Raw genomic sequence first — 26528 nt, 5'->3', positions numbered from 1 at the left:
TCACCAAATTGGACACATACATCAGGACTGGCAAAAATTGCGATCTAATCAAAAAACCAAACCCCAAAACTCAAAATTGCGCTCTAGCGCCCCCTAGGAAGAAAACACAGAAGACAAAACTGCCTGTAACTCCCAGTAGGAATGTCGTAGAGACATGAAACAAAAAACTCTATGTAGGTCTCACTTAGACCTATATTTCATACACTGACAACCCCCAGCAAAAATCAAGAGGACGTTTGCAATTCCCCCTTCAAAACAAAAGTTGTGTAAAAACAGTCACCTTTTTTCAAACATTATCTCCTCTGAGCGTGTTTGTCGTGTCGGCTTCAAATCAGCACAGGAAAGAGATTGAACTGTTCTGATTAAAAGTTGATGAAAGATTTTTAATTACTGCTCCGGTTTGGATTTTATGAGCCCTCAAAGTCGGTAACGTCCATCGCTGCTAGCAGCTTTAATTCATGCTTGTATTTTAACTGTTTGTTTTTACTTTTAACTCCCTTTAAGTGGTTTAAAGTGCCTTGAAAAGAGCCTTATAATGTTAATGTATTGTTATTATGATATATATATATATTAGTATATACAGGTCAAATAATTACTAATAGTTGGATTATAAGCAAATCCATCCATCCATCCATTTTCTACCGCTTATTCCCTTTGGGGTCGCGGGGGGCGCTGGAGCCTATCTCAGCTACAATCGGGCGGAAGGCGGGGTACACCCTGGACAAGTCGCCACCTCATCGCAGGGCCAACACAGATAGACAGACAACATTCACACTCACATTCACACACTAGGGCCAATTTAGTGTTGCCAATCAACTTATCCCCAGGTGCATGTCTTTGGAGGTGGGAGGAAGCCGGAGTACCCGGAGGGAACCCACGCAGTCACGGGGAGAACATGCAAACTCCACACAGAAAGATCCCGAGCCCGGGATTGAACCCAAGACTACTCAGGACCTTCGTATTGTGAGGCAGATGCACTAACCCCTCTTCCACCGTGAAGCCCATATAAGCAAATCATTCAAAAAAAAAAGATATTTGAAAACTACATAAATAGTAATACATTTCATTAAATTAAATAAAGTGACTTTTTTTTCCCACCCACTTCTTATCCTGCTTGGAATTACAGGGAGGCTCACTGCCAAACAATATACATGTTTGTATTATAATTAAATCAAATAAATTGAAATACAGTTCATTTTAATTACTAATTACAAATGAACACGTTTTTTAAAATGATAAATACAATGATAAATCGTTATGCTGTTTGGCATCACAGCTGACTTTGGTTGAGAGATGGGAGACACATCTTTATAATTAATATAAAATATTATATCAAACTAACTTTAAACCAATGCAATTACATTTTTTTGAGCTGTTTTACGCTTCATGTTGGGTAACAAAGAAACTGAAGCCAATGTCAGCCTATTATGCAAAAAATAATAATATATTAATACAATGCTTTTAAGTGGTTTAAAGTGCCTTGGAAAGAGTCTTATAATGTCAATGTATTATTATTATGATATATTTTATAGTATACACATGTCAAATAATTACTAATAGTTGGATAATAATCAAATCATAAAACTTTTTTTTTTAAACTACATAAATAGTAAATTAAATTAAATAAAGGAGGTGGCGACTTGTCCAGGGTGTACCCCACCTTCCGCCCGAATGCAGCTGAGATAGGCTCCAGCACCCCCCGCGATCCCAAAAGGGACAAGCGGTAGAAAATGGATGGATGGACTTTTCTTTTTTTTTTTTAATTGTTTTTTTTTTTTAACTTTTTATCCTGTTTGGAAGTACAGGGAGGCTCAATGCTAAATAATATAAAAGTGTGTATTAAAATTAAATCAAATCAAATGAAATACAGTTAATTTTAATTACTAATTAAAAATGAACGCGGTTTTTTTTAAATAATATATAAAATGCATATTAATCTCATCTTTATGCTGTTTGGCATCCCAGAAAAGCTGCAGTCTTTCCCAGCTGATTTTGGGTGAGAGATGGGAGACGCATCTTTATAATTAATATCAAATGTTATATACAACTAACTTTAAACCAATGCAATTACATGTTTTTAGTTTTTTTACGCTTCATTTTGGGTAACAAAGAAACTGAAGCCAATGTCAGCTAATTATGCAAAATAAAAATACAAGGCATGCCTTGAAAAGAGCCTTATGATGTTAATGTATTATTATTATGATATATATTGTAGTAAAAACATGTCAAATAATTACTAACAGTTGGATTATAAGAAAATCATAAAACTTATTTTTTTGAAAACTAGATAAATAGTAGATTAAATTAAATAAAGTGAATTTTTCTAACTTTTTTTTTTGTACTTTTTTCCTGCTTGGAATTACAGGGAGGCTTAATGCAAAATAATGTAAATGTTTGTATCGTAATTAAATCAAATGCAATTATATACAGTTACTAATTAAAAATGAGCATGTTTTTTAAAATAATAAATACAATGCAAATTAATCGCATCTTTATGCTGTTTGGCATCCCAGAAAAGCTGCAGTCTTTCTCAGCTGACTTTGGGTGAGAGATGGGAGACACATCTTTATAATTAATATCAAATATTACATCAAACTAACTTTAAGCCTTAACTTCATGTTGGGTAACAAAGAAACTGGAGCCTATGTCAGCTAATTATTAAAAAAATAAAAATAAAAATACAAGGCTTTTCAGTGGTTTAAAGCACCTTGAAAAGAACCTGATAATGTTAATGTATTATTATTATTATGATATATGATGTGGTCCTGATGGCTTCATCTGGCCAGGATCTTCAGCTCGCACTGGATCGGTTCGCAGCTGAGTGTGATGCGACTGGGATGAGAATCAGCACCTCCAAGTCCGAGTCCATGGTTCTCGCACGGAGAAGGGTGGAGTGCCATCTCCGGGTTGGGGAGGAGACCCTGCCCCAAGTGGAGGAGTTCAAGTACCTAGGAGTCTTGTTCACGAGTGGGGGAAGAGTGGATCGTGAGATCGACAGGCGGATCGGTGCGGCATCTTCAGTAATGCGGACGCTGTATCGATCCGTTGTGGTGAAGAAGGAGCTGAGCCGGAAGGCAAAGCTCTCAATTTACCAGTCGATCTACGTTCCCATCCTCACCTATGGTCATGAGCTTTGGGTTATGACCGAAAGGACAAGATCACGGGTACAAGCGGCCGAAATGAGTTTCCTCCGCCGGGTGGCGGGGCTCTCCCTTAGAGATAGGGTGAGAAGCTCTGTCATCCGGGGGGAGCTCAAAGTAAAGCCGCTGCTCCTCCACATCGAGAGGAGCCAGATGAGGTGGTTCGGGCATCTAGTCAGGATGCCACCCGAACGCCTCCCTGGGGAGGTGTTTAGGGCACGTCCAACCGGTAGGAGGCCACGGGGAAGACCCAGGACACGTTGGGAAGACTATGTCTCCCGGCTGGCCTGGGAATGCCTCGGGATCCCCCGGGAAGAGCTGGACGAAGTGGCTGGGGAGAGGAAGGTCTGGGCTTCCCTGCTTAGGCTGCTGCCCCCCCGCGACCCGACCTCGGATAAGCGGAAGAAGATGGATGGATGGATGGATGGATGGATGGATTGTATAAACATGTCAAATAATTACTAATAGTTGGATTATAAGCAAATCATAAAACTTTTTTTTAAACTCCATAAATAGCAAATTATATTAAATAGAGTGTCTTTTTTTTAATTAAAAAAAACAAACTTTTTATCCTGCTTGGAATTACAGGGAGGCTCAATGCCAAATAATATAAATGTTTGTTTTATAATTAAATAAAATTAAACAAAATATTGTTAATCTTAATTACTAATTAAAAATGAACACGTTTTTTAAAATAATAAATAAAATGCATATTAATCTCATTCTAATGCTGTTTGGCATCCCAGAAAAGCTGCAGTCTTTCCCAGCTGACTTCGGGTGATATATGGGAGACACATCTTTATAATTAATATCAAATATTATATAAAACTTAATTTAAACCAATGCAATTACATTTGTTTTTGTTTTTTTTTGCTTCATGTTGGGTAACAAATCAACTGAAACCAATGTCAGCTAATTATGCGAAATAAAAATACAAGGCTTTTAATTGGTTTAGAGTGCCTTGAAAAGAGCCTTATAATGTTAATGTATTATTATTATGAGAAATATTATAGTATAAACATGTCAAAGAATTACTAGTAGCTGGATTATAAGCAAATCATAAAACTTTTTTTTTTTTCAACTACATAAATAGTACATTAAATTAAATAAAGTGACTTTTTTTTGTTTGTTTACTTTTTATCCTGCTTGGAATTACAGGGAGGCTCAATGGAAAACAATATAAATGTTTGTATTATAATGAAATCAAATCAAATGAAATACGGTTTATTTTAATTACTAATTTTAAACTATTTCCAATTTTAAATCTTTATGCTTTTTTGCATCCCAGCTGACTTTGGTTGAGAGATGGGAGACACATCTTTATAACTAATATCAAATATTATATCAAACTAACTCTAAACCAATACAATCACATTTTTTTGAGCTGTTTTACGCTTCATGTTAGGTAACAAAGAAACTGAAGCCAATGTCAGTCTTTCTCAACGGACTTTGGGTGAGAGATGGTAGCCACATCTTTATAATTAATATCAAATAATATATGACACTGTGGAAGTCGATCCCTACCCGTTCCACGGATATCACGTCACAGGAGCCAGGCGTGCCGTTTAACAGAGTTTTACTTTTTCCATGCATATATCAAGCACAATTTTCTCCACTTTTTTTCTTCCTCCGCTGGCCGCTCACTGTTAAAGACAACAGATGATTAGATTAACACGTACCACCTGTGAAATCTAATCACCTGCCAGCTGTGTCTCGCCGTCCCGCCCCTAGCTGATGGTGCTCCGCCCTCGACACCATTGCCAGAGGTGGTGACCTTTGCTCCTGCACTTCCCTACACAGACACTAACTTTAAACCAATGCAATTACATTTTTTGGAGGTTTTTTTTACGCTTCATGTTGGGTAACAAATAAACTAATGTCAGCTAATTATCATACTTGCCAACCTTGAGACCTCCGATTTCGAGAGGTGGGGGGTGGGGGGGCGTGGTCGGGGTGGGGCGGGGGCGTGGTTGGGGGCGGGGCTAAGGAGTATATTTACTGCTAGAATTCACCAAGTCAAGTATTTCATATATATATATATATATATATATATATATATATATATATATAAGAAATACTTGACTTTCAGTGAATTCTAGCTATATATATATATATATATATATATATATATATATATATATATATATATATATATTTTATTATATATATATATATATATATATATATATATATATATATATATATATATATATATATATATATATATATATACACAATACATATATATATATATATAAATATATATATATATATATAAATATATATATATATATATATATATATATATATATATATATATATATATATATATATATATATATATATATATATATATATAAAATAAATACTTGAATTTCAGTGTTCATTTATTTACACATATACACACACATAACACTCATCTACTCATTGTTGAGTTAAGGGTTGAATTGTCCATCCTTGTTCTATTCTCTGTCACTATTTTTCTAACCATGCTGAACACCCTTTCGCAGGTACCCAGAAAGGTTTCGAGTACCACCAAAAAAACTGAATCTCTGAAGACAGTATAAAAATCTGTGTTAAAGGTGTACAAATACTGTTTGTATAATAAGCATGTTATTTTTTACAAATGAGGTTTAAGAGTTCTGTACTAAAAGAAAAGAATGTGGCTTAAGTACAGTTTTTTAATAGAGCTGCTGCATTTTTTGGTTGGGTTGTTTATTTATTTTGAGTAACTTCTATACATTTCTAAAAGGGGAGGAATGTAATAGTGATCTATGTTTGTCTGTTGCCATCTCCTGGTGAATGTTTGCTATAGCGTACTGGGGTTACTTTTTGGTTGGCCAACGATTTACGTGGTGTTGCGCACCTGACGTCACTCAGGTCCGCATGGAGCTGGAGGGAGCGTGGCTTCCAGCTCCGCCTGAATTTTGGGAGAAAATTTGTCCAGGGAGGTTTTCGGGAGAGGCGCTGAATTTCGGGAGTCTCCCGGAAAATCCGGGATGGTTGGCAAGTATGGCTAATTATGTAAAATAAAAATACAAATATCAAGGACAAAAGATTTAATGATTGAATTATTTTGGAGTAAATAATGTGTGCTGTTGCTTGTGTCTCCTCCAGGGCCATGCTGAGCGACATCGGCGACTACGTAGGTACAGACATTCAAATATCCTGGTTACCCAATCTGGATGATCTCATGAAGGGCTATGCCAGGAACTTCCGCCCTGGGATAGGAGGTGGGTGTGAGATCTACTGCTGGTGGCGTTGGATCGCATTTCACCCCGCTGACATTTTACAGCCATCCTCAGCACAATAATGTCACTTTATTGCCCCCATTTGTTAGTCACACACAAACAATATGTTTGACACCATTGCTGAGAATGGCTGCAAGATGTGAACCATCCAATGAGCACGCAGGGATTTCTCAATCTCACAGCTTAACTCAGTGTTGCACAGTGAGCTTCATCATCATCATCATCATCATCATCATCATCATTTTGTGTTGGATTATTAACACAATCAATCATCAAAATGAATGAACGGCCAATCCGACCATGCAGGAGTCCTATTTGCTGTTTGTGTGCTGCCATTCTCCTCATTCAACTCACTTCCATCAACTAACCGCCTCGAGAAACACATTGGATGAATATGAAAGTGAAACTTCATTTCCACAACACATTTGTGGAAGCAACATTACAGCATATTTAGGTGCATTTGTGTTACAAAGTGATGCGCTTCATTCAAGTTGTCGTCATTCCGTAAAATAATGTGTGTGACGTTTTGTATACGGTGGAACCTCGATTAGGCTGACCCCCAGTTGTTTTTTCCCCCCATTTAAAACAATATAATTGTAAATAGTCTGTTCCAGTGTCAAACATTATGAACCGTACAGACATTTTTCTAAATCAACTCAACTTTCTTAGCTGTCATTTAACTGATTGCAACGAAATTGATATGAAAACAATAAAAAAAGGTTATTGAAGAGATTTCAGAACCCTTTACACATATCAGCAACCTATCATTTCAAACAGATAATATGAAAATAGCAAAAATCATACCGATTTATAAGACTGGAGACAAACACCAGTTTACAAACTACAGACCGGTTTCTCTACTTCCACAATTTTCTGAATTCGTTGAAAAACTGTTTAACAACAGATTAGACGAATTCATAAACAAAAACAAAACACTCGCAGACAACACTATAATGTTGGATCCAATATGGACTGGACTCTCACTCTATTATGTTCGAACCACTATGGACTGGACTCTCACACTATTATGTTGGATCCACTATGGACTAGACTCTTACACTATTATGTTGGATCCACTATGGACTAGACTCTCACACTATTATGTTAGATCCACTATGGACTGGACTCTCACACTATTATGTTAGATCCACTATGTACTGGACTCTCACACTATTATGTTCGATCCACTATGGACTGGACTCTCACACTATTATGTTAATTCCACTATGGACTGGACTCTCACACTATTATGTTAGATCCACTATGGACTGGACTCTCACACTATTATGTTGGATCCACTATGGACTGGACTCTCACACTATTATGTAGGATCCACTATGGACTGGCCTCTCACACTATTAAGTTCGATCCACTATGGACTGGACTCTCAAACTATTACAGTATGTTAGATCCACTATGGACTGGACTCTCACACTAATATGTTAGATCCACTATGGATTGGACTCTCACACTATTATGTTCGATCCACTATGGACTGCACTCTCACACTATTATGTTCGATCCACTATGGACTGGACTCTCACACTATTATGTTAGACCCACTATGGACTGGACTCTCACACTATTATGTTAGATCCACAATGGACTGGACTCTCACACTAGTATGTTCGATCCACTATGGACTGGACTCTCACACTATTATGTTAGATCCACTATGGACTGGACTTTCACACTATTATGTTCGATCCACTATGGACTGGACTCTCACACTATTATGTTAGATCCACTATATGGACTGGACTCTCACACTATTACGTTAGATCCACTATGGACTGGACTCTCACACTATTATGTTAGATCCACTATGGACTAGACTCTCACACTATTATGTTAGATCCACTATGGACTGGACTCTCACACTATTATGTTAAATCCACTATGGACTGGACTCTCACACTATTATGTTAGATCCACTATGGACTGCACTCTCACACTTTTATGTTATATCCACTATGTACTGGACTCTCACACTATTATGTTAGATCCACTATGGACTGGACTCTCACACTATTATGTTAGATCCACTATGGACTGGACTCTCACAATATTATGTTAGATCCACTATGGACTGGACTCTCACACTATTATGTTAGATCCACTACGGACTGCACTCTTACACTATTATGTTAGATCCACTATGTACTGGACTCTCACACTATTATGTTAGATCCACTATGGACTGGACTCTCACACTATTATGTTAGATCCACTATGGACTGGACTCTCACACTATTATGTTCGATCCACTATGGACTGGACTCTCACACTATTATGTTAGATCCACTATGGACTGGACTCTCACACTATTATGTTGTATCCACTATGGACTGGACTCTCACACTATTATGTTGTATCCACTATGGACTGGACTCTCACACTATTATGTTCGATCCACTATGGACTGGACTCTCACATTATTATGTTCGATCCACTATGGACTGGACTCTCACACTATTATGTTAGATCCACTATGGACTGGACTGTCACACTATTATGTTAGATCCACTATGGACTGGACTCTCACACTATTATGTTGGATCCACTATGGACTGGACTCTCACTCTATTATGTTGGATCCACTATGGACTGGACTCTCACATTATTATGTTAGATCCACTATGGACTGGACTCTCACACTATTATGTTAGATCCACTATGGACTGGATTCTCACACTATTATGTTAATTCCACTATGGACTGGACTCTCACACTATTATGTTAGATCCACTATGGACTGGACTCTCACACTATTATATTAGATCCACTATGGACTGGACTCTCACACTGTTATGTTAGATCCACTATGGACTGGACTCTCACACTATTATGTTAGATCCACTATGGACTGGACTCTCACACTATTATGTTGGATCCACTATGGACTGGACTCTTACACTATTATGTTAGATCCACTACGGACTAGACTCACACACTATTATGTTAGATCAACTATGGACTGGACTGTCACACTATTATGTTAGATCCACTAGGGACTGGACTCTCACACTATTATGTTGGATCCATTATGGACTGGACTCTCACACTATTATGTTCGATCCACTATGGACTGGACTCTCACAAGATTATGCTAGATCCACTCGACGTCCATTGCACCGGTCGCCCACATCTGCGGTCCACTCCAAGGTTTGTCATTGTCATCCCACTGGGTTGAGTTTTTCCTTGCCCTGATGTGGGATCTAAGCCGAGGATGTCGTTGTGGCTTGTGCGGCCCTTTGAGACACTCGTGATTCCGGGCTATATAAGTAAACTTTGATTGATTGATTGATTGACAACCAATACAGAGCCAGCATCACAACGTCAATGGCGTTAATCGAAATAACGGACGAGATCACAAATGCAATAGATAGTAAACAATGTGCTGCTGCAGTGTTTATAGATTTGACACAATTAATCATAGCATCTTAATCGACAAATTAGAACGGTATGGCATCAGAAGGTTGGTCTTGAACTGGGTAAGAAGCTACTTAACCAACAGGAAGCAATACGTGAAGATAGACAAACACAGGAGAGTACAACCTGACCATGTAAGGAAATGTTCGTGTGTAAGTGACCGGAAAACAACCTCTATAAATTGTAATCTATAGAGGTTCCCTCCTCAGTGGCCTAGTGGTTAGAGTGTCCGCCCTGAGATCAGTAGGTTGTGAGTTCAAACCCCGGCCGAGTCATACCAAAGACTATACAAATGGGACCCATTGCCTCCCTGCTTGACACTCAGCATCAAGGGTTAGAATTGGGGATTGAATAACCAAAAAATTATTCCTGGGCGCGGCCACCGCTGCTGCCCACTGCTCCCCTCGCCTCCCAAGGGCATGGGTCAAATGCGGAGGGCAAATTTCACCACACCAAGTGTGTGTGCGTGACAATTATTGGTACTTTAAATTACCTTTAACTTTAACTTTAACTTAAATGTTGACGTGAAGATAGACAAGGAGTCTCTCCTCCAGGATAGAACTATCACTTTTGCATTCCAAAGTCTGAATTTATTGCCTATTCTCGTGAGAGAGTTAACCCAGTCCACATACGAATGTCCAACTAAGGCTCCTTAATTTATTATGGACTCGATCATTATTTACTTAAACCCGGTGGTTCGCTTCCTCCAAGTTGAATATAAACATTCACCATATATAGAACATAATATTAGTCAATTAATTCGCTTAACTATCATATATATTTAGTTAATCTTCTTGTATTATTCTTGTGGACTTATTTAGCCTGGCCCGATGACAAAACAAAAATGTGTATTTATTCGCGTAAGCACTCGCTGAGCGTAAGTTTTCGGACATTTGCCAGCTTTCAAGGTTCCACTGTATGCCGTGTGAGTCCGTGCACATCCATATAGGCCTGCTTGTGAATGCATCACATGACCTCGTGCAGTGTCGCACACATGCATACACTGTATACGTCAAAGTACTACGACCAGTTGGAGTTTGACTTGACACAATTCGAGGAAGGTGTGAAATGACGGGGGAATGGCAATGGATGATTCCTTAATGTTCAGCCTAAATAGCCTTTCTGTTCAGCATCAGTTTGTGCCCTCAAGCCTTGCAGGCGTCCTCCATACTAATCATATGGCAAGCTGCAAAATGTGAATCAGGCTGTGTGTGTGTGTGTGTGTGTGTGTGTGTGTGTGTGTGTGTGTGTGTGTCTAATGTGAGGCCGCGGAATCTCAGTGCTGTTTATGACGGCCCGCAGCGTGACGTGCCACTTAGCATGGTACAAACCCATATGAGTTGGGAAATTGTGTTAGATGTAAATATAAACAGAATACAATGATTTGCAAATCCTTTTCAACCCATATTCAATTGAATGCACTACAAAGACAAGATATTTGATGTTCAAACTCATAAACTTTATTTTTTTTTTGCAAATAATAATTAACTTAGAATTTCATGGCTGCAACACGTGCCAAAGTAGTTGGGAAAGGGCATGTTCACCACTGTGTTACATGGCCTTTCCTTTTAACAACACTCAGTAAACGTTTGGGAACTGAGGAGACACATTTTTTAAGCTTCTCAGGTGGAATTCTTTCCCATTCTTGCTTGATGTACAGCTTAAGTCTTGCTGAAATAAGCAGGGGCGTCCATGGTAACGTTGCTTGGATGGCAACATATGTTGCTCCAAAACCTGTATGTACCTTTCAGCATTAATGGCGCCTTCACAGATGTGTAAGTTACCCATGTCTTGGGCACTAATACACCCCCATACCATCACAGATGCTGGCTTTTCCACTTTGCTCCGAAACAATCCGGATGATTCTTTTCCTCTTTGGTCCGGAGGACACGACGTCCACAGTTTCTAAAAATAATTTGAAATGTGGACTCGTCAGACCACAGAACACTTTTCCACTTTGTATCAGTCCATCTTAGATGAGCTCATGCCCAGCGAAGCTGACAGAGTTTCTGGGTGTTGTTGATAAACGGTTTTCGCCTAGCATAGGAGAGTTTTAAATTGCACTTACAGATGTAGCGACCAACTGTAGTTACTGACAGTGGGTTTCTGAAGTGTTCCTGAGCCCATGTGGTGATATCCTTTACACACTGATGTCGCTTGTTGATGCAGTACAGCCTGAGGGATCGAAGCTGCTTACGTGCAGTGATTTTTACAGATTCTCTGAACCCTTTGATGATATTACGGACCGTAGATGGTGAAATCCCTAAATTCCTTGCAATAGCTGGTTGAGAAAGTTTTTTCTTAAACTATTCAACAATTTGCTCACTCATTTGTTGACAAAGTGGTGACCCTCGCCCCATCCTTGTTTGTGAATGACTGAGCATTTCATGGAATCTACTTTTATACCCAATCATGGCACCCACCTGTTCCCAATTTGCCTGTTCACCTGTGGGATGTTCCAAATAAGTGTTTGATGAGCATTCCTCAACTTTATCAGTATTTATTGCCACCTTTCCCAACTTCTTTGTCACGTGTTGCTGGCATCAAATTCTAAAGTTAATGATTATTTGCAAAAAAAAAAAAGTTTATCAGTTTGAACATCAAATATGTTGTCTTTGTAGCATATTCAACTGAATATGGGTTGAAAATGATTTGCAAATCATTGTATTCCGTTTATATTTACATCTAACACAATTTCCCAACTCATATGGAAACGGGGTTTGTACAACCGGATCACGCCTATGCACTGTTGGAGATGTAGGAGGCCTCGAAGGGAGCAAGGATGCAGGCTAAGCTTGCTTGGAAGGAGGGTTGCAAAAAGTGTTTGTTTTCCTGCTCTAACGTCTCACCCTGCAGGTCCGCCCGTGAACGTATCCATGGCTATCGAAGTGGCCAGCATCGATCACATCTCTGAAGCCAACATGGTAACGTCCAGCCTCTCCTCACCACACAGCAAAAATCACAAATATTTGGATATTTTTAATTTATCCCACTTGACGGCTTGGATAGAAGCAGTCACGTTTATTGAATCATTGATGACTGTGTGTGGTAGTAAACACATGTTGCATTTGTAGGATTATAACATGTGCATTTATATGTATAGAACATCTATTTGTCTGTAAAGGCTAGAACAGGGGTGTCAAACTCATTTTAGATGGGGGGCCACTTTGAGAAAAATCTATTCCCAAGATGGCTGGACTGGTAAAATCACGGCACGATAACTTAAAAATAAAGACAACTTCAGATTGTTTTCTTTGTTTAAAATGGAGCAAGCACATTCTGAAATTGAACAAATCACAATGTTTATTATTATTATTATTTTTTTTACAATAACCTGTTGCGGTTAATATTATATAAAATTTATTTGTCGTTATTTATATTTTCTTTTTTTTCTGTTTTCTTTTTATTATAATTTATTTATTTATCTATTTATTTATTTAATTTTTTTTATTAATCAATCCAACAAAACAATACACAGCAATACCATAATAATGCAATTCCAAAACCAAACCCGACCCAGCAACATTCAGAATAGCATTCAACAGAGACATTGGGAAGACACACAAACATGACACAAAACAATCCAAAAGCAGTCAAACAAAAATGAATATTATCAACAACAGTATCAATATTATTAAGAATTCCAACATAGCAGTGATTAGAAATCGCTCATTGACATCATCATTATAGCCATTTATAAAAAATAAAAACATTTCAAAAAATGAACAATAGTGTCACAGTGGCTTACACTTGCATCACATCTCATCAGCTTGACAACACATTGTGTCCAATATTTTCCACAAACATAAAAGAAGTCATATTTTAGGTTCATTTAATAGTTAAAGCAAATTTAAATATCCCATATTCCAATATATGACTGATTATTCCCTAAACTAAATGCAGTTTTTTTTCTACTGATATAATTTCCATTGCTTGTGTGTACCAGTCAGTATGAGTTGGACTATCAACATCTATCCAATTTTAAAATATTATAACAAATATAAATGTTATTTATATTTTCTGAATAAATTATGTGATAATTTTCATCAGTCAACTCATTGGTGTTCATTTTCAATCTATCAAGATACAAACCCCGTTTCCATATGAGTTGGGAAATTGTGTTGGATGTAAATATAAACGGAATACAATGATTTGCAAATCCCTTTCAACCCATATTCAATTGAATGCACTACAAAGACAACATATTTGATGTTCAAACTCATAAACTTTATTTTTTTTTTTGCAAATAATAATTAACTTAGAATTTCATGGCTGCAACACGTGCCAAAGTAGTTGGGAAAGGGCATGTTCACCACTGTGTTACATGGCCTTTCCTTTTAACAACACTCAGTAAACGTTTGGGAACTGAGGAGACACATTTTTTAAGCTTCTCAGGTGGAATTCTTTCCCATTCTTGCTTGATGTACAGCTTAAGTTGTTCAACAGTCCGGGGGTCTCCTTTGTGGTATTTTAGGCTTCATAATGCGCCACACATTTTCAATGAGAAACAGGTCTGGACTACAGGCAGGCCAGTCTAGTACCCGCACTCTTTTACTATGAAGCCACGTTGATGTAACACGTGGCTTGGCATTGTCTTGCTGAAATAAGCAGGGGCGTCCATGGTAACGTTGCTTGGATGGCAGCATATGTTGCTCCAAAACCTGTATGTACCTTTCAGCATTAATGGCGCCTTCACAGATGTGTAAGTTACCCATGTATTGGGCACTAATACACCCCCATACCATCACAGATGCTGGCTTTTCTACTTTGCGCCTAGTACAATCCAGATGGTTCTTTTCCTCTTTGGTCCGGAGGACACGACGTCCACAGTTTCCAAAAACAATTTGAAATGTGGACTCGTCAGACCACAGAACACTTTTCCACTTTGTATCAGTCCATCTTAGATGAGCTCAGGCCCAGCGAAGCCGACGGCGTTTCTGGGTGTTGTTGATAAACGGTTTTTGCCTTGCATAGGAGAGTTTTAACTTGCATTTACAGATGTAGCGACCAACTGTAGTTACTGACAGTGGGTTTCTGAAGTGTTTCTGAGCCCATGTGGTGATATCCTTTACACCCTGATGTTGCTTGTTGATGCAGTACAGCCTGAGGGATCGAAGGCCACGGGCTTAGCTACTTACGTGCAGTGATTTCTCCAGATTCTCTGAACCTTTTGATGCAATAGCTGGTTGAGAAAGGTTTTTCTTAAACTGTTCAACAATTTGCTCACGCATTTGTTGACAAAGTGGTGACCCTCGCCCCATCCTTGTTTGTGAATGACTGAGCATTTCACGGAATCTACTTTTATACCCAATCATGGCACCCACCTGTTCCCAATTTGCCTGTTCACCTGTGGGATGTTCCAAATAAGTGTTTGATGAGCATTCCTCAACTTTATCAGTATTTATTGCCACCTTTCCCAACTTCTTTGTCACGTGTTGCTGGCATCAAATTCTAAAGTTAATGATTATTTGCAAAAAAAAAAAAAAGTTTATCAGTTTGAACATCAAATATGTTGTCTTTGTAGCATATTCAACTGAATATGGGTTGAAAATGATTTGCAAATCATTGTATTCTGTTTATATTTACATCTAACACAATTCATCAACTCATATGGAAACGGGGTTTGTAAGTTTGTCATACCAATAATAGAGAATGGTGGTGGTAGCATCATAGTCTGGGGCTGTATGAGTGCACTGGAGATCAGCAGTAAATATTTACCCCTATACAAGCTGTACACAGACTACTCTATAAAGTACATTCAAATTCATTTATATTGTATTGTCCCAGGAAAGGGTTACATGTATTAATCGCTGTAATGTGAGTAACTACACTTCAATCATCAGTTAAACCACAAAGGTTCTATTTCAAGACCTAGACCAAGACTGTTGGTGCATCTATGACTCAGCCATGTGTGTGTGTGTGTGTGTGTGTGTGTGTGTGTGTGTTCTTGGCAGGACTACACCATGACCGTGTTCCTGCGCCAAAGCTGGCACGATGACCGCCTGTCCTACAACCACACAAACAAGACGCTGGGATTGGACAGTCGCTTCGTGGACAAGCTCTGGCTGCCCGACACATTCATCGTCAACGCCAAATCCGCTTGGTTCCACGACGTCACGGTGGAGAACAAACTCATCCGCCTGCAGCCCAACGGGGTTATTCTGTACAGCAGCAGGTAACATGGCTGCTTTTTTCCCCCCAAAAAATGTTTGGGGAGAACTCGAGCGCACAGATGTCCCTCTGCCCCCGTTATTCACGCACACCACGGGCGAATAAACAGGGTTTCCATGGCAACCGCTGGAGTTTTTACTTTAGTCTTTAAGCTGGTGCCTCGAACTCTGCACACTCTTTACTGTCTTTCAAGCTGACATTGCGAGAACTGGAGAAAATCCAACTGGAAATGCGTGGTTGTAGACTACCACAATGTACCCCAGACGGCAGCTTGCAATGTGCATTGTGGTCATCGACATCTGGGCCACAAATTGACATTTTTATCCAATACTGAAGTACGATAATATGTATTTTTAGTGCCTTTGTTTTCGTTTTACGGCCAACAACTTAACAGTCTTGTTGCATTGTTGCCGTCCGACTCAGAGTTACGGTGAATAGTTAAAGGGGAACATTATCACAATTTCAGAATTGTTAAAACCATTAAAAATCAGTTCCCAGTGGCTTATTATATTTTTCGAAGTTTTTTTCAAAATTTTACCCATCACGTAATATCCCTAAACAAAGCTTCAAAGTGCCTGATTTTAACCACCCGTCCATTTTCCTGTGACGTCACATAGTGATGCCAACACAAACAAACATGGCGGATAGAACAGCAAGCTATAGCGACATTAGCTCGGATTCAGACTCGGATTTCAGCGGCTTAAGCGATTCAACAGATTACGCATGTATTGAAACGGATGGTTGTAGTGTGGAGGCAGGTAGCGAAAACGAAATTGAAGAAGAAACTGAAGCTATTGAGCCATATCGATTTGAACCGTATGCAAGCGAAACCGACGAAAACGACACGACAGCCAGCGACACGGGAGAAAGCGAGGACAAATTCGGCGATCGCCTTCTAACCAACGATTGGTATGTGTTTGTTTGGCATTAAAGGAAACTAACAACTATGAACTAGGTTTACAGCATATGAAATACATTTGGCAACAACATGCACTTTGAGAGTGCAGACAGCCCAATTTTCATCAATTAATATATTCTGTAGACATACCCTCATGTCAGCAGGCCAGGGAAGCTAGGGTCGATATTCTTCTCTTGATCATCTTTGGGACGGTGTGAGCCAAGACATCCAGGGGGTTTAGCTCGCTCGTCTGCGGGAACAAACTGCCGCCATTGCTTGCCGTGCTACCGATGTCCTTTGTCCCTGAATTGCTCACATACTCCGGCAGATTCAATGGGGGTCTGGCGGCAGATTTCTTTGACTTTATCGTTGGAAATGCATCTGCTTTGAGTGTCGCAGGATATCCACACATTCTTGCCATCTCTGTCGTAGCATAGCTTTCGTCGGTAAAGTGTGCGGAACAAACGTCCAATTTCTTGCCACTTTCGCATCTTTGGGCCACTGGTGCAAATTGAATCCGTCCCTGTTCGTGTTGTTACACCCTCCGACAACACACCGACGAGGCATGATGTCTCCAAAGTAAGGAAAACAGTCGAAAAAACGGAAAATAACAGAGCTGATTTGACTCGGTGTTTGAGAAAATGGTGGATTGCTTCCCGATGTGACGTCACGAGAGCGAATACTAGAAAGGCGTTTAATTCGCCAAAATTCACCCATTTAGAGTTCGGAAATCGGTTAAAAAAATATATGGTCTTTTTTCTGCAACATCAAGGTATATATTGACGTTTACATAGGTCTGGTGATAATGTTCCCCTTTAAGAATGACAGTACATGACATGATAAGAAATACTAGTAGGAAGCGATGCAAATCATTTTGGACTCGCAATGCAATTTATCAAGACCGAAACTTTTCTGCAGTTGCGGTTTTGCATCTCTCTTTAGCACTTTCAGAATGTGTGTGCAAATTGGCACAGGTAAGCACAAGACAGACGGTGGAGGAAAATACAATTTTGTCCGTGTGCGTGTCAACATATTTGGAATGTCAGACAAAAAAAATACACATATCGTCTATTCAATAATATAATTGAATAATTTTGTAGCTGCTGGATGAATTAAGTGGCCGATTGAAACAAATTAAAATTGGTTTTAAATGGTGTTCATTTTCTCATGTAAGAGATGTATTGTAATATACAGTCGCGATCAAAAGTTTACATACACTTGTAAAGAACATAATGTCATGGCTGTCTTGAGTTTCCAATCATTTCTACAACTCTTATTTTTTTGTGATAGAGTGATTGGAGCGCATACTTGTTGGTCACAAAAAATGTTAATGAAGTTTGGTTCTTTTATGAATTTATTATGGGTCTACTGAAAATGTGAGCAAATCTGCTGGGTCAAAAGTATACATACAGCAATGTTAATATTTGGTTACATGTCCTTTGGCAAGTTTCACTGCAATAAGGCGCTTTTGGTAGCCATCCACAAGCTTCTGCTTGAATTTTTGACCACTCCTCTTGACAAAATTGGTGCAGTTCAGCTAAATTTGTTGGATTTCTGACATTAACTTGTTTCTTCAGCATTGTCCACACATTTAAGTCAGGACTTTGGGAAGGCCATTCTAAAACCTTCATTCTAGCCTGATTTAGCCATTCCTTTACCACTTTTGACGTGTGTTTGGGGTCATTGTCCTGTTGGAACACCCAACTGCGCCCAAGACCCAACCTCCGGGCTGATGATTTTAGGTTGTCCTGAAGAATTTGGAGGTAATCCTCCTTTTTCATTGTCCCATTTACTCTCTGTAAAGCACCAGTTCCATTGGCAGCAAAACAGGCGCAGAACATAATACTACCACCACCATGCTTGACGGTAGGTGTGGTGTTCCTGGGATTGACCACGACTGTATCTCCTGTATGAAAAAAGTTATTGTAATATGCATTTTCTTGTGTCTGGAATGATCACATCACAACACTGCAGCGCCTGCCAGAATGTACCCTCCGTCTGCTAAAAATGCGTATTGTGGTCATCGACATCTGGGCCACAAATTGACATTTTTATCCAATACTGGAGTACAATAGGTTTGATTTTTAGTGCCTTTGTTTTTGTTTTATGGCCTACAACTTAACAGTCTTGTTGCATTGTTGCTAAACAAAGAAGCCGTCCTACTCTGTAACTCAGGCAGAGTTACGGTGATCATATATGCGTTTAATTTAGTTCAAAAAATGATATTGAACTATTTTGTTGTTGTTTCCTTCGCAGAATTACGTCAACAGTGGCCTGTGACATGGATCTGACCAAGTATCCCATGGACGAACAGGAGTGCATGTTCGACCTGGAAAGCTGTAAGCTCACTTTCACTTCTTAATTGTCTTTCTTCCTTAATCTGCCTTTTTAAAGGGGAACATTATCACAATTTCAGAATGGTTAAAACCATTAAAGATCAGTTCCCAGTGGCTTATTATATTTTTCGAAGTTTTTTTCAAAATTTTACCCATCACGCAATATCCCTAAAAAAAGCTTCAAAGTGCCTGATTTTAACCATCGTTATAAACACCCGTCCATTTTCCTGTGACGTCACATAGTGAAGCCAACACAAACAAACATGGCGGAAAGAACAGCAAGCTATAGCGACATTAGCTCGGATTCAGACTCGGATTTCAGCGGCTTAAGCGATTCAACAGATTACACATGTATTGAAACGGATGGTTGTAGTGTGGAGGTAGGTAGCGAAAACGAAATTGAAGAAGAAACTGAAGCTATTGAGCCATATCGGTTTGAACCGTATGCAAGCGAAACCGACGAAAATGACACGACAGCCAGCGACACGGGAGAAAGCGAGGACAAATTCGGCGATCGCCTTCTAACCAACGATTGGTATGTGTTTGTTTGGCATTAAAGGAAACTAACAACTATGAACTAGGTTTACAGCATATGAAATACATTTGGCAACAACATGCACTTTGAGAGTGCAGACAGCCCAATTTTCATCAATTAATATATTCTGGAGACATACCCTCATCCGCGCTCTTTTCCTGAAAGCTGATCTGTCCAGTTTTGGAGTTGATGTCGGCAGGCCAGGGAAGCTAGGGTCCATAGGGGGTTTAGCTCGCTCGTCTGCGGGAACAAACTACCGCCATTGCTTGCCGTGCGAGCGAGGCCCTTTGTCCCTGAATTGCTCACACACTCCAGCAGATTTAATGGGGGTCTGGCGGCAGATTTCTTTGACTTTATCATTGGAAATGCATCTGCTTTGAGTGTCGCAGGATATCCACACATTCTTGCCATCTCTGTCGTAGCATAGCTTTCGTCGGTAAAGTGTGCGGAACAAACGTCCAATTTCTTGCCACTTTGGCATCTTGGGCCACTGGTGCAACTTGAATCCGTCCCTGTTCGTGTTGTTACACCCTCCGACAACACACCGACGAGGCATGATGTCTCCAAGGTACGGAAAACAGTCGAAAAAACGGAAAATAACAGAGCTGATTTGACTCGGTGTTTGAGAAAATGGCGGATTGCTTCCCGATGTGACGCCACGTTGTGACGTCATCGCTCCGAGAGCGAATATTAGAAAGGCGTTTAATTCGTCAAAATTCACCCATTTAGAGTTCGGAAATCGGTTAAAAAAAAAAAAAGGTCTTTTTTCTGCAACATCAAGGTATATATTGACGCTTACATAGGTCTGGTGATAATGTTCCCCTTTAAAGTTGACCAAGATGCAAAACACTGTAAAGCAGGCGTGTCAAACTCGTTTTCATGGAGAGCCACATTGCAGTTATGGCTGCCCTCAAAGGGCAATAATAACACAGTGTAAAATGTATACATTTGCATATTGTATCTTTTTGCATGTTCACTTAAAATAAAAAAAAGAACATATTTTACTATAAAAAAAACTAGCAGGTCAGTCGTCAAACTTTTACCGTATTTTTTATTTTATTTTATTTTTTTACAGCATGTTACTGTAAATGGAATGGAAAACTGTGCCATAGTTTTTTTCTTCACAGCAACACTAATGCAACTGAGCCTATAATATATGAAAATGCATGAAGTCCATGTATTTTTTTCTGTCAAAATGGAAAGAAGTAAAACATTTAGTTAGATCTTAGCAGATGTACTATTTGACCCCATATTTTGGATTTGCTTGAAGTGTCTCACATAGCTCATTGTGCTCTACAAAACACCCTCTTTAGCTTTAGAGTGTTTTGCAGGATCACCACAAGATTTAGTACACATCTTTAGGGGACTGACAAGCACATGTGTAAAATTTGAGCAACAAAAACAACTATAAAGCAGAATGTCAGAGGTTAACAACTATTTGTCTATAGGTCTGTCTATAAGTCATTTTGACCACTTGTCTAATGCAGTGATTACAGTACGTGTGGTACGCAGGCTCCATCTAGTGGTGCACCAAATAATCACTTGATTAAAGTATGGTGCTTTATTTTCCTATATTCAACTACAGCACTGTTTTTCAACCTTTTTTGAGCCAAGGCACATTTTTTGCGTTGAAAAAAATCGAGAGGCACACCGCCTGCAGAAATCATTAAAAAACTAAACTCAGTTGACAGTAAAAAGTCCTTGTCGCAATTGTTGGATATGACTTTAAACCATAACTAAGCATGCATCAATATAGCTCTTGTCTCAAAGTAGGTGTACTGTCACCACCTGTCACACATCACGCCGTGACTTATTTGGACTTTTTTGCTGTTTTCCTATGTGTAGTGTTTTAGTTCTTGTCTTGCGCTCCTATTTTGGTGGCTTTTTCTGTTTTTTTGGTATTTTCCTGTAGCAGTTTCATGTCTTCCTTTGAGCGATATTTCCCGCATCTGCTTTGTTTTAGCAACGAAGAATATTTCAGTTGTTTTTATCCTTCTTTGTGGGGACATTGTTGATTGTCTTGTCATGTTCGGGTTTACATTGTGGACGCCGTCTTTGCTCCACAGTAAGTCTTTGCTGTCGTCCAGCATTCTGTTTTTATTCACTTTGTAGCCAGTTCAGTTTTAGTTTCGTTCTGCATAGCCTTCCCTAAGCTTCAATGCCTTTTCTTACACGGTTACTCTGACATGGGTTAATTACACATCTGTGAAGGCGCCATTAATGCTGAAAGGTACATACATGTTTTGGAGCAACATGTGTTGCCACCCAAGCAACGTTACCATGGACGCCCCTGCTTATTTCAGCAAGACAATGCCAAGCCACGTGTTAAATCAACGTGGCTTCATAGTAAAAGAGTGCGGGTACTAGACTGGCCTGCCTGTAGTCCAGACCTGTCTCTCATTGAAAATGTGTGGCGCATTATGAAGCCTAAAATACCACAACGGAGACCCCCGGACTGTTGAACAACTTAAGCTGTACATCAAGCAAGAATGGGAAATAATTCCACCTGAGAAGCTTAAAAAATGTGTCTCCTCAGTTCCCAAACGTTTACTGAGTGTTGTTAAAAGGAAAGGCCATGTAACACAGTGGTGAACATGCCCTTTCCCAAATACTTTGGCACGTGTTGCAGCCATGAAATTCTAAGTTCAGTCCAGTTCAGTTTTAGTTTTGTTCTGCATAGCCTTCCCTAAGCTTCAATGCCTTTTCTTAGGGGCAATCAACTTTTGTTTATTTTTAGTTTTAGCATTAGACACCTTTTTACCTGCACACTGCCTCCCGCTGTTTCTGACATCTACAAAGCAATTAACTACCGGCTGCCACCTACTGATATGGAAGAGTATTACACGGTTACTCTGCCGAGTTCTAGACAGCACCGACACTCAACAACAACACATCATTTGCAGACTATAATTACTGGTTTGCCAAAAATATTTTTAACACAAATAGGTGAAATTAGATGATCTCCCTCGGTACACCAGATCTCACGGCACAGTGGTTGAAAAACACTGATCTACAGTGTTGCTGTTCAAACTGTGTGTAATGTTACAGTGGCCAAAAATATTGAATACACTTGTTAAATTAAACCTCTGCCTTGTTTTAAATGAATACTTAGGCCTACGACACCAATCTATTTTAATGTTAGTCATTATGGTGGTGTTTTTTTTTTGAGGCGGTGCTTGGTGAAAGAAAGTTTGAAAACCACTGGTCTCATGATCATAAAACTTTAAAGGATATCATCTGCATTAACATGTATAGCATAGAGCAGAGGTCCCCAACCTTTAATGTAGGCATTATTTTCACGGACCAGGCAGATAAATATAGCAAATAAGTGCATGAAAAATGAATACATGAAAAAACTCACCATAACGTTGAATTAGTGGGAGCCCCTGGCATTTTCCCTTTGCAAAAAAAGTTCTCCATAGACTTTTGTTTTTTACTCATTTTTGCTAGCAGTAAGCTTTTTTTTGGCTTTAGTATCTGATGGGTTATAGGTGATGCATCACATTCAAGGACAAGAGCATGGATATATACGGAAGCTAGACATACTTGACATTAGTTCCAATAGATTCCTGGGGATTTTTATTTTCATTCTAAAAGTTATGAATTGTCAGAGGCAGATATTTACATATATCCGAATTTAAGTGTTACTTCTTTTATTTCATAATCATATTACAAAACAGCTAGTGTTATTCTTCCAATTGTGGTCTTTTGGTTGTCTGCAAATACTGTCTGCTTAACCTTGAATATGGAATGTAAGAAAGAGAGATACTCCTTCTTTTATCTCTCCTCATGTCCAGGTGTGGAGGACAGTGGGCATGTGTTTTGGCTGGAGGAACATGAGTGCGAGGGTGGGAGAGAGAGAGACTTAAGAGGGGAGAGGGTTTTTCGGGGGGGGGGGGGGCAGACCATCTTGGCGGCGCGATTGAATGTTCTATGCTGGACTGGTCTCAATGTATATGCAAAGCTTTGCAAATATATTACAAAATACCTATTCTGTCTCTGGTGGTTTTTCTACTCAGCTTTAAGTGTCGTAAAGAGCTTGGGAGCGACTTGTGACTTGAATTCCCTGGGAGGAACAACTGGTCCAAACGCAACAGTATTCTTATTTTGTGCAATATTTCATACGTAGATACACTAATGTTAGCTTTTTTTGGTCCAATTTTCCATGCGTAAATACATCTGTTATTGAGAACTACTTATGTAATAGGACGATGCGCAATAATACCTGCACTTTAACTTACTAGGCCAAAGGAGATGTGTAATTACTTCCTTCAGCGCAATTATTATATGCAACAATTTAGTACTTCTCCATCTGCCTTATGAACTTTAACTACTATGGTCACTTTGTTCCGGATCTACCCTCATCTTAGGTCATCAACCTGCCACGGACTGCAGATGGAACCTCGCTCTTGGCTATGATTTGGCACCCCTACATTTTATATTAATGTGCATTGTCCCATGTAAGAAAGATGTAACAAATATAGCAAATAGCGACTTCCTATCAGGAGTTTTATAATATATATTATGAACAAGCTTATTGGTGTGTCTGGTGGGACTGGCGATAGTTAAAGGCCTACTGAAATGTGATTTACTTATTTAAACGGGGATAGCAGGTCCATTCTATGTGTCATACTTGATCATTTTGCGATTTTGCCATATTTTTGCTGAAAGGATTTAGTAGAGAACATCGACGATAAAGTTCGCAACTTTTGGTCGCTGATAAAAAAGCCTTGCCTGTACCGGAAGTAGCAGACGAGTAGCGTGACGTCACAGGTTGTGGAGCTCCTCACATCTGCACATTGTTTACAATCATGGCCACCAGCAGCGAGAGCGATTCGGACCGAGAAAGCGACGATTCCCCCATCAATTTGAGCGAGGATGAAAGATTTGTGGATGAGGAAAGTGAGAGTGAAGGACTAGAGGGCAGTGGGAGCGATTCAGATAAGGAAGATGCTGTGAGAGGCGGGTGGGACCTGATATTCAGCTGGGAATTGTCAGAGTTTGTAGGTGATGAACCCCAAGATGCAGAGAAGGCGGAAGGCATTGTACGAGAAAACATGATTTAATTAAACACTAAGGCAAAACAACAAACGAAAGGGTAAAAAAAGACGGAGAACTAAAATAGCACAGAGGCTAACTTTGGACAAGAAACAAAAACACTTACTGTGACACGAAGGAACTAGGACATGAGCAGAGTGAAACAAAAGTAGACAGAGCTACAACGACAAGTGTTAAGACAGGTCGTGATGACAATGACAATGACAATAATCCAGCAGTGACTGGAGGAGAAGGCAGGTTTAAATAGCAGCTGGCTGATTGACACCAGGTGTGGCCAGGTGCCAATCAGCCACAGCTGAGGGGACACAGCACTCAGGGAGACAAGTAGGAAATAACCAAAATAAGAGCGCCGACAGGAAATAAAGACAAACAGAGGAAAAACTCAAAACATAACAAACTGTCAGTGACAAACCTGACAGGAATGACTAAAACAGTAAATAAACACAAGACATATATATACTCTATTAGCCACAACACAACCAGGCTTATATTTAATATGCCACAAATTAATCCCGCATAACAAACACCTCCAACCTCCCGTCCATATAACCCGCCAATACAACTCAAACACCTGCACAACACACTCAATCCCACAGCCCAAAGTACCGTTCACCTCCCCAAAGTTCATACAGCACATATATTTCCCCAAAGTCCCCAAAGTTACGTACGTGACATGCACATAGCGACACGCACGTACGGGCAAGCGATCAAATGTTTGGAAGCCGCAGCTGCATGCGTACTCACGGTACCGTGACTGCGTATCCAACTCAAAGTCCTCCTGGTAAGAGTCTCTGTTGTCCCAGTTCTCCACAGGCCAATGGTAAAGCTTGACTGTCATCTTTCGGGAATGTAAACAATGAAACACCAGCTGTGTTATCCGGCACAACACCTGCCGCAATACACCGCTTCCCACCTACAGCTTTCTTCTTTGCTGTCTCCATTGTTCATTGAACAAATTGCAAAAGATTCACCAACACAGATGTCCAGAATACTGTGGAATTTTGCGATGAAAACAGACGACTTAATAGCTGGCCACCATGCTGTCCCAAAATGTCCTCTACAATACGTGACGTCACGAGCAGGCGTCATCATACCGAGACGTTTTCAGCAGGATATTTTGCGCGAAATTTAAAATTGCACTTTAGTAAGCTAACCCAGCCGTATTGGCATGTGTTGCAATGTTAAGATTGCATCATTGATATATAAACTATCAGACTGCGTGGTTGGTAGTAGTGGGTTTCAGTAGGCCTTTAAGTAGGAGAAAATGTGATCTGTTATAAATGATTTAAAGTCTCTGTGCGACCTGGTAGCCCACGACTGTTGAACATGCTTGTATTTAAAACGATATGTTTGCTTAACAAAATGTTTATTTTTTGATGTGTTCCAGACGGTTACTCCTCTGAGGACATTGTGTACCACTGGTCGGAAAGTCAGAGGCACATCCACGGTCTGGAAAAACTGGAGCTGTCACAGTTCACTATCACAGACTATCGCTTTGTGACAGAGATAATGAACTTTAAATCTGGTGGGCATTCCTTATTAGTTTGACGCCATTTTTCATGCATTGTGTTCTCTTTTTGAAGAAGCTTAGTCTTTGATCCTCAGTGGTTATATTCAATGCACAAAAGGAATAAACTGGAGGACCAACTTGTTGCAATAGCAATCATGCACTCTGCAACACCACTTTACATGTCTTACAGTTAAAAG

The 26528-nt window shown here is 39.5% G+C and overlaps 1 protein-coding gene across 1 annotated transcript in view; it reads left to right on the top strand.

The window, feature by feature from the left end:
* gabrd (gamma-aminobutyric acid type A receptor subunit delta) overlaps positions 1 to 26528 on the top strand; it is an 81293-nt gene that overhangs the window by 38859 nt on the left and 15906 nt on the right. The window contains exons 2-6 of the mRNA XM_061974829.1: positions 6258 to 6373; positions 12680 to 12747; positions 15778 to 15998; positions 19149 to 19231; positions 26209 to 26346. Of these exons, the coding sequence (XP_061830813.1) occupies positions 6258 to 6373; positions 12680 to 12747; positions 15778 to 15998; positions 19149 to 19231; positions 26209 to 26346 (626 nt within the window). The remainder of the gene's footprint in view (positions 1 to 6257; positions 6374 to 12679; positions 12748 to 15777; positions 15999 to 19148; positions 19232 to 26208; positions 26347 to 26528) is intronic.

This window comes from Nerophis lumbriciformis, linkage group LG01, assembly GCF_033978685.3.
Source record: "Nerophis lumbriciformis linkage group LG01, RoL_Nlum_v2.1, whole genome shotgun sequence".
In the NCBI taxonomy this organism is placed as follows: Eukaryota; Metazoa; Chordata; class Actinopteri; order Syngnathiformes; family Syngnathidae; genus Nerophis; species Nerophis lumbriciformis.
This window is presented reverse-complemented; position numbering and strand designations above follow the sequence as displayed.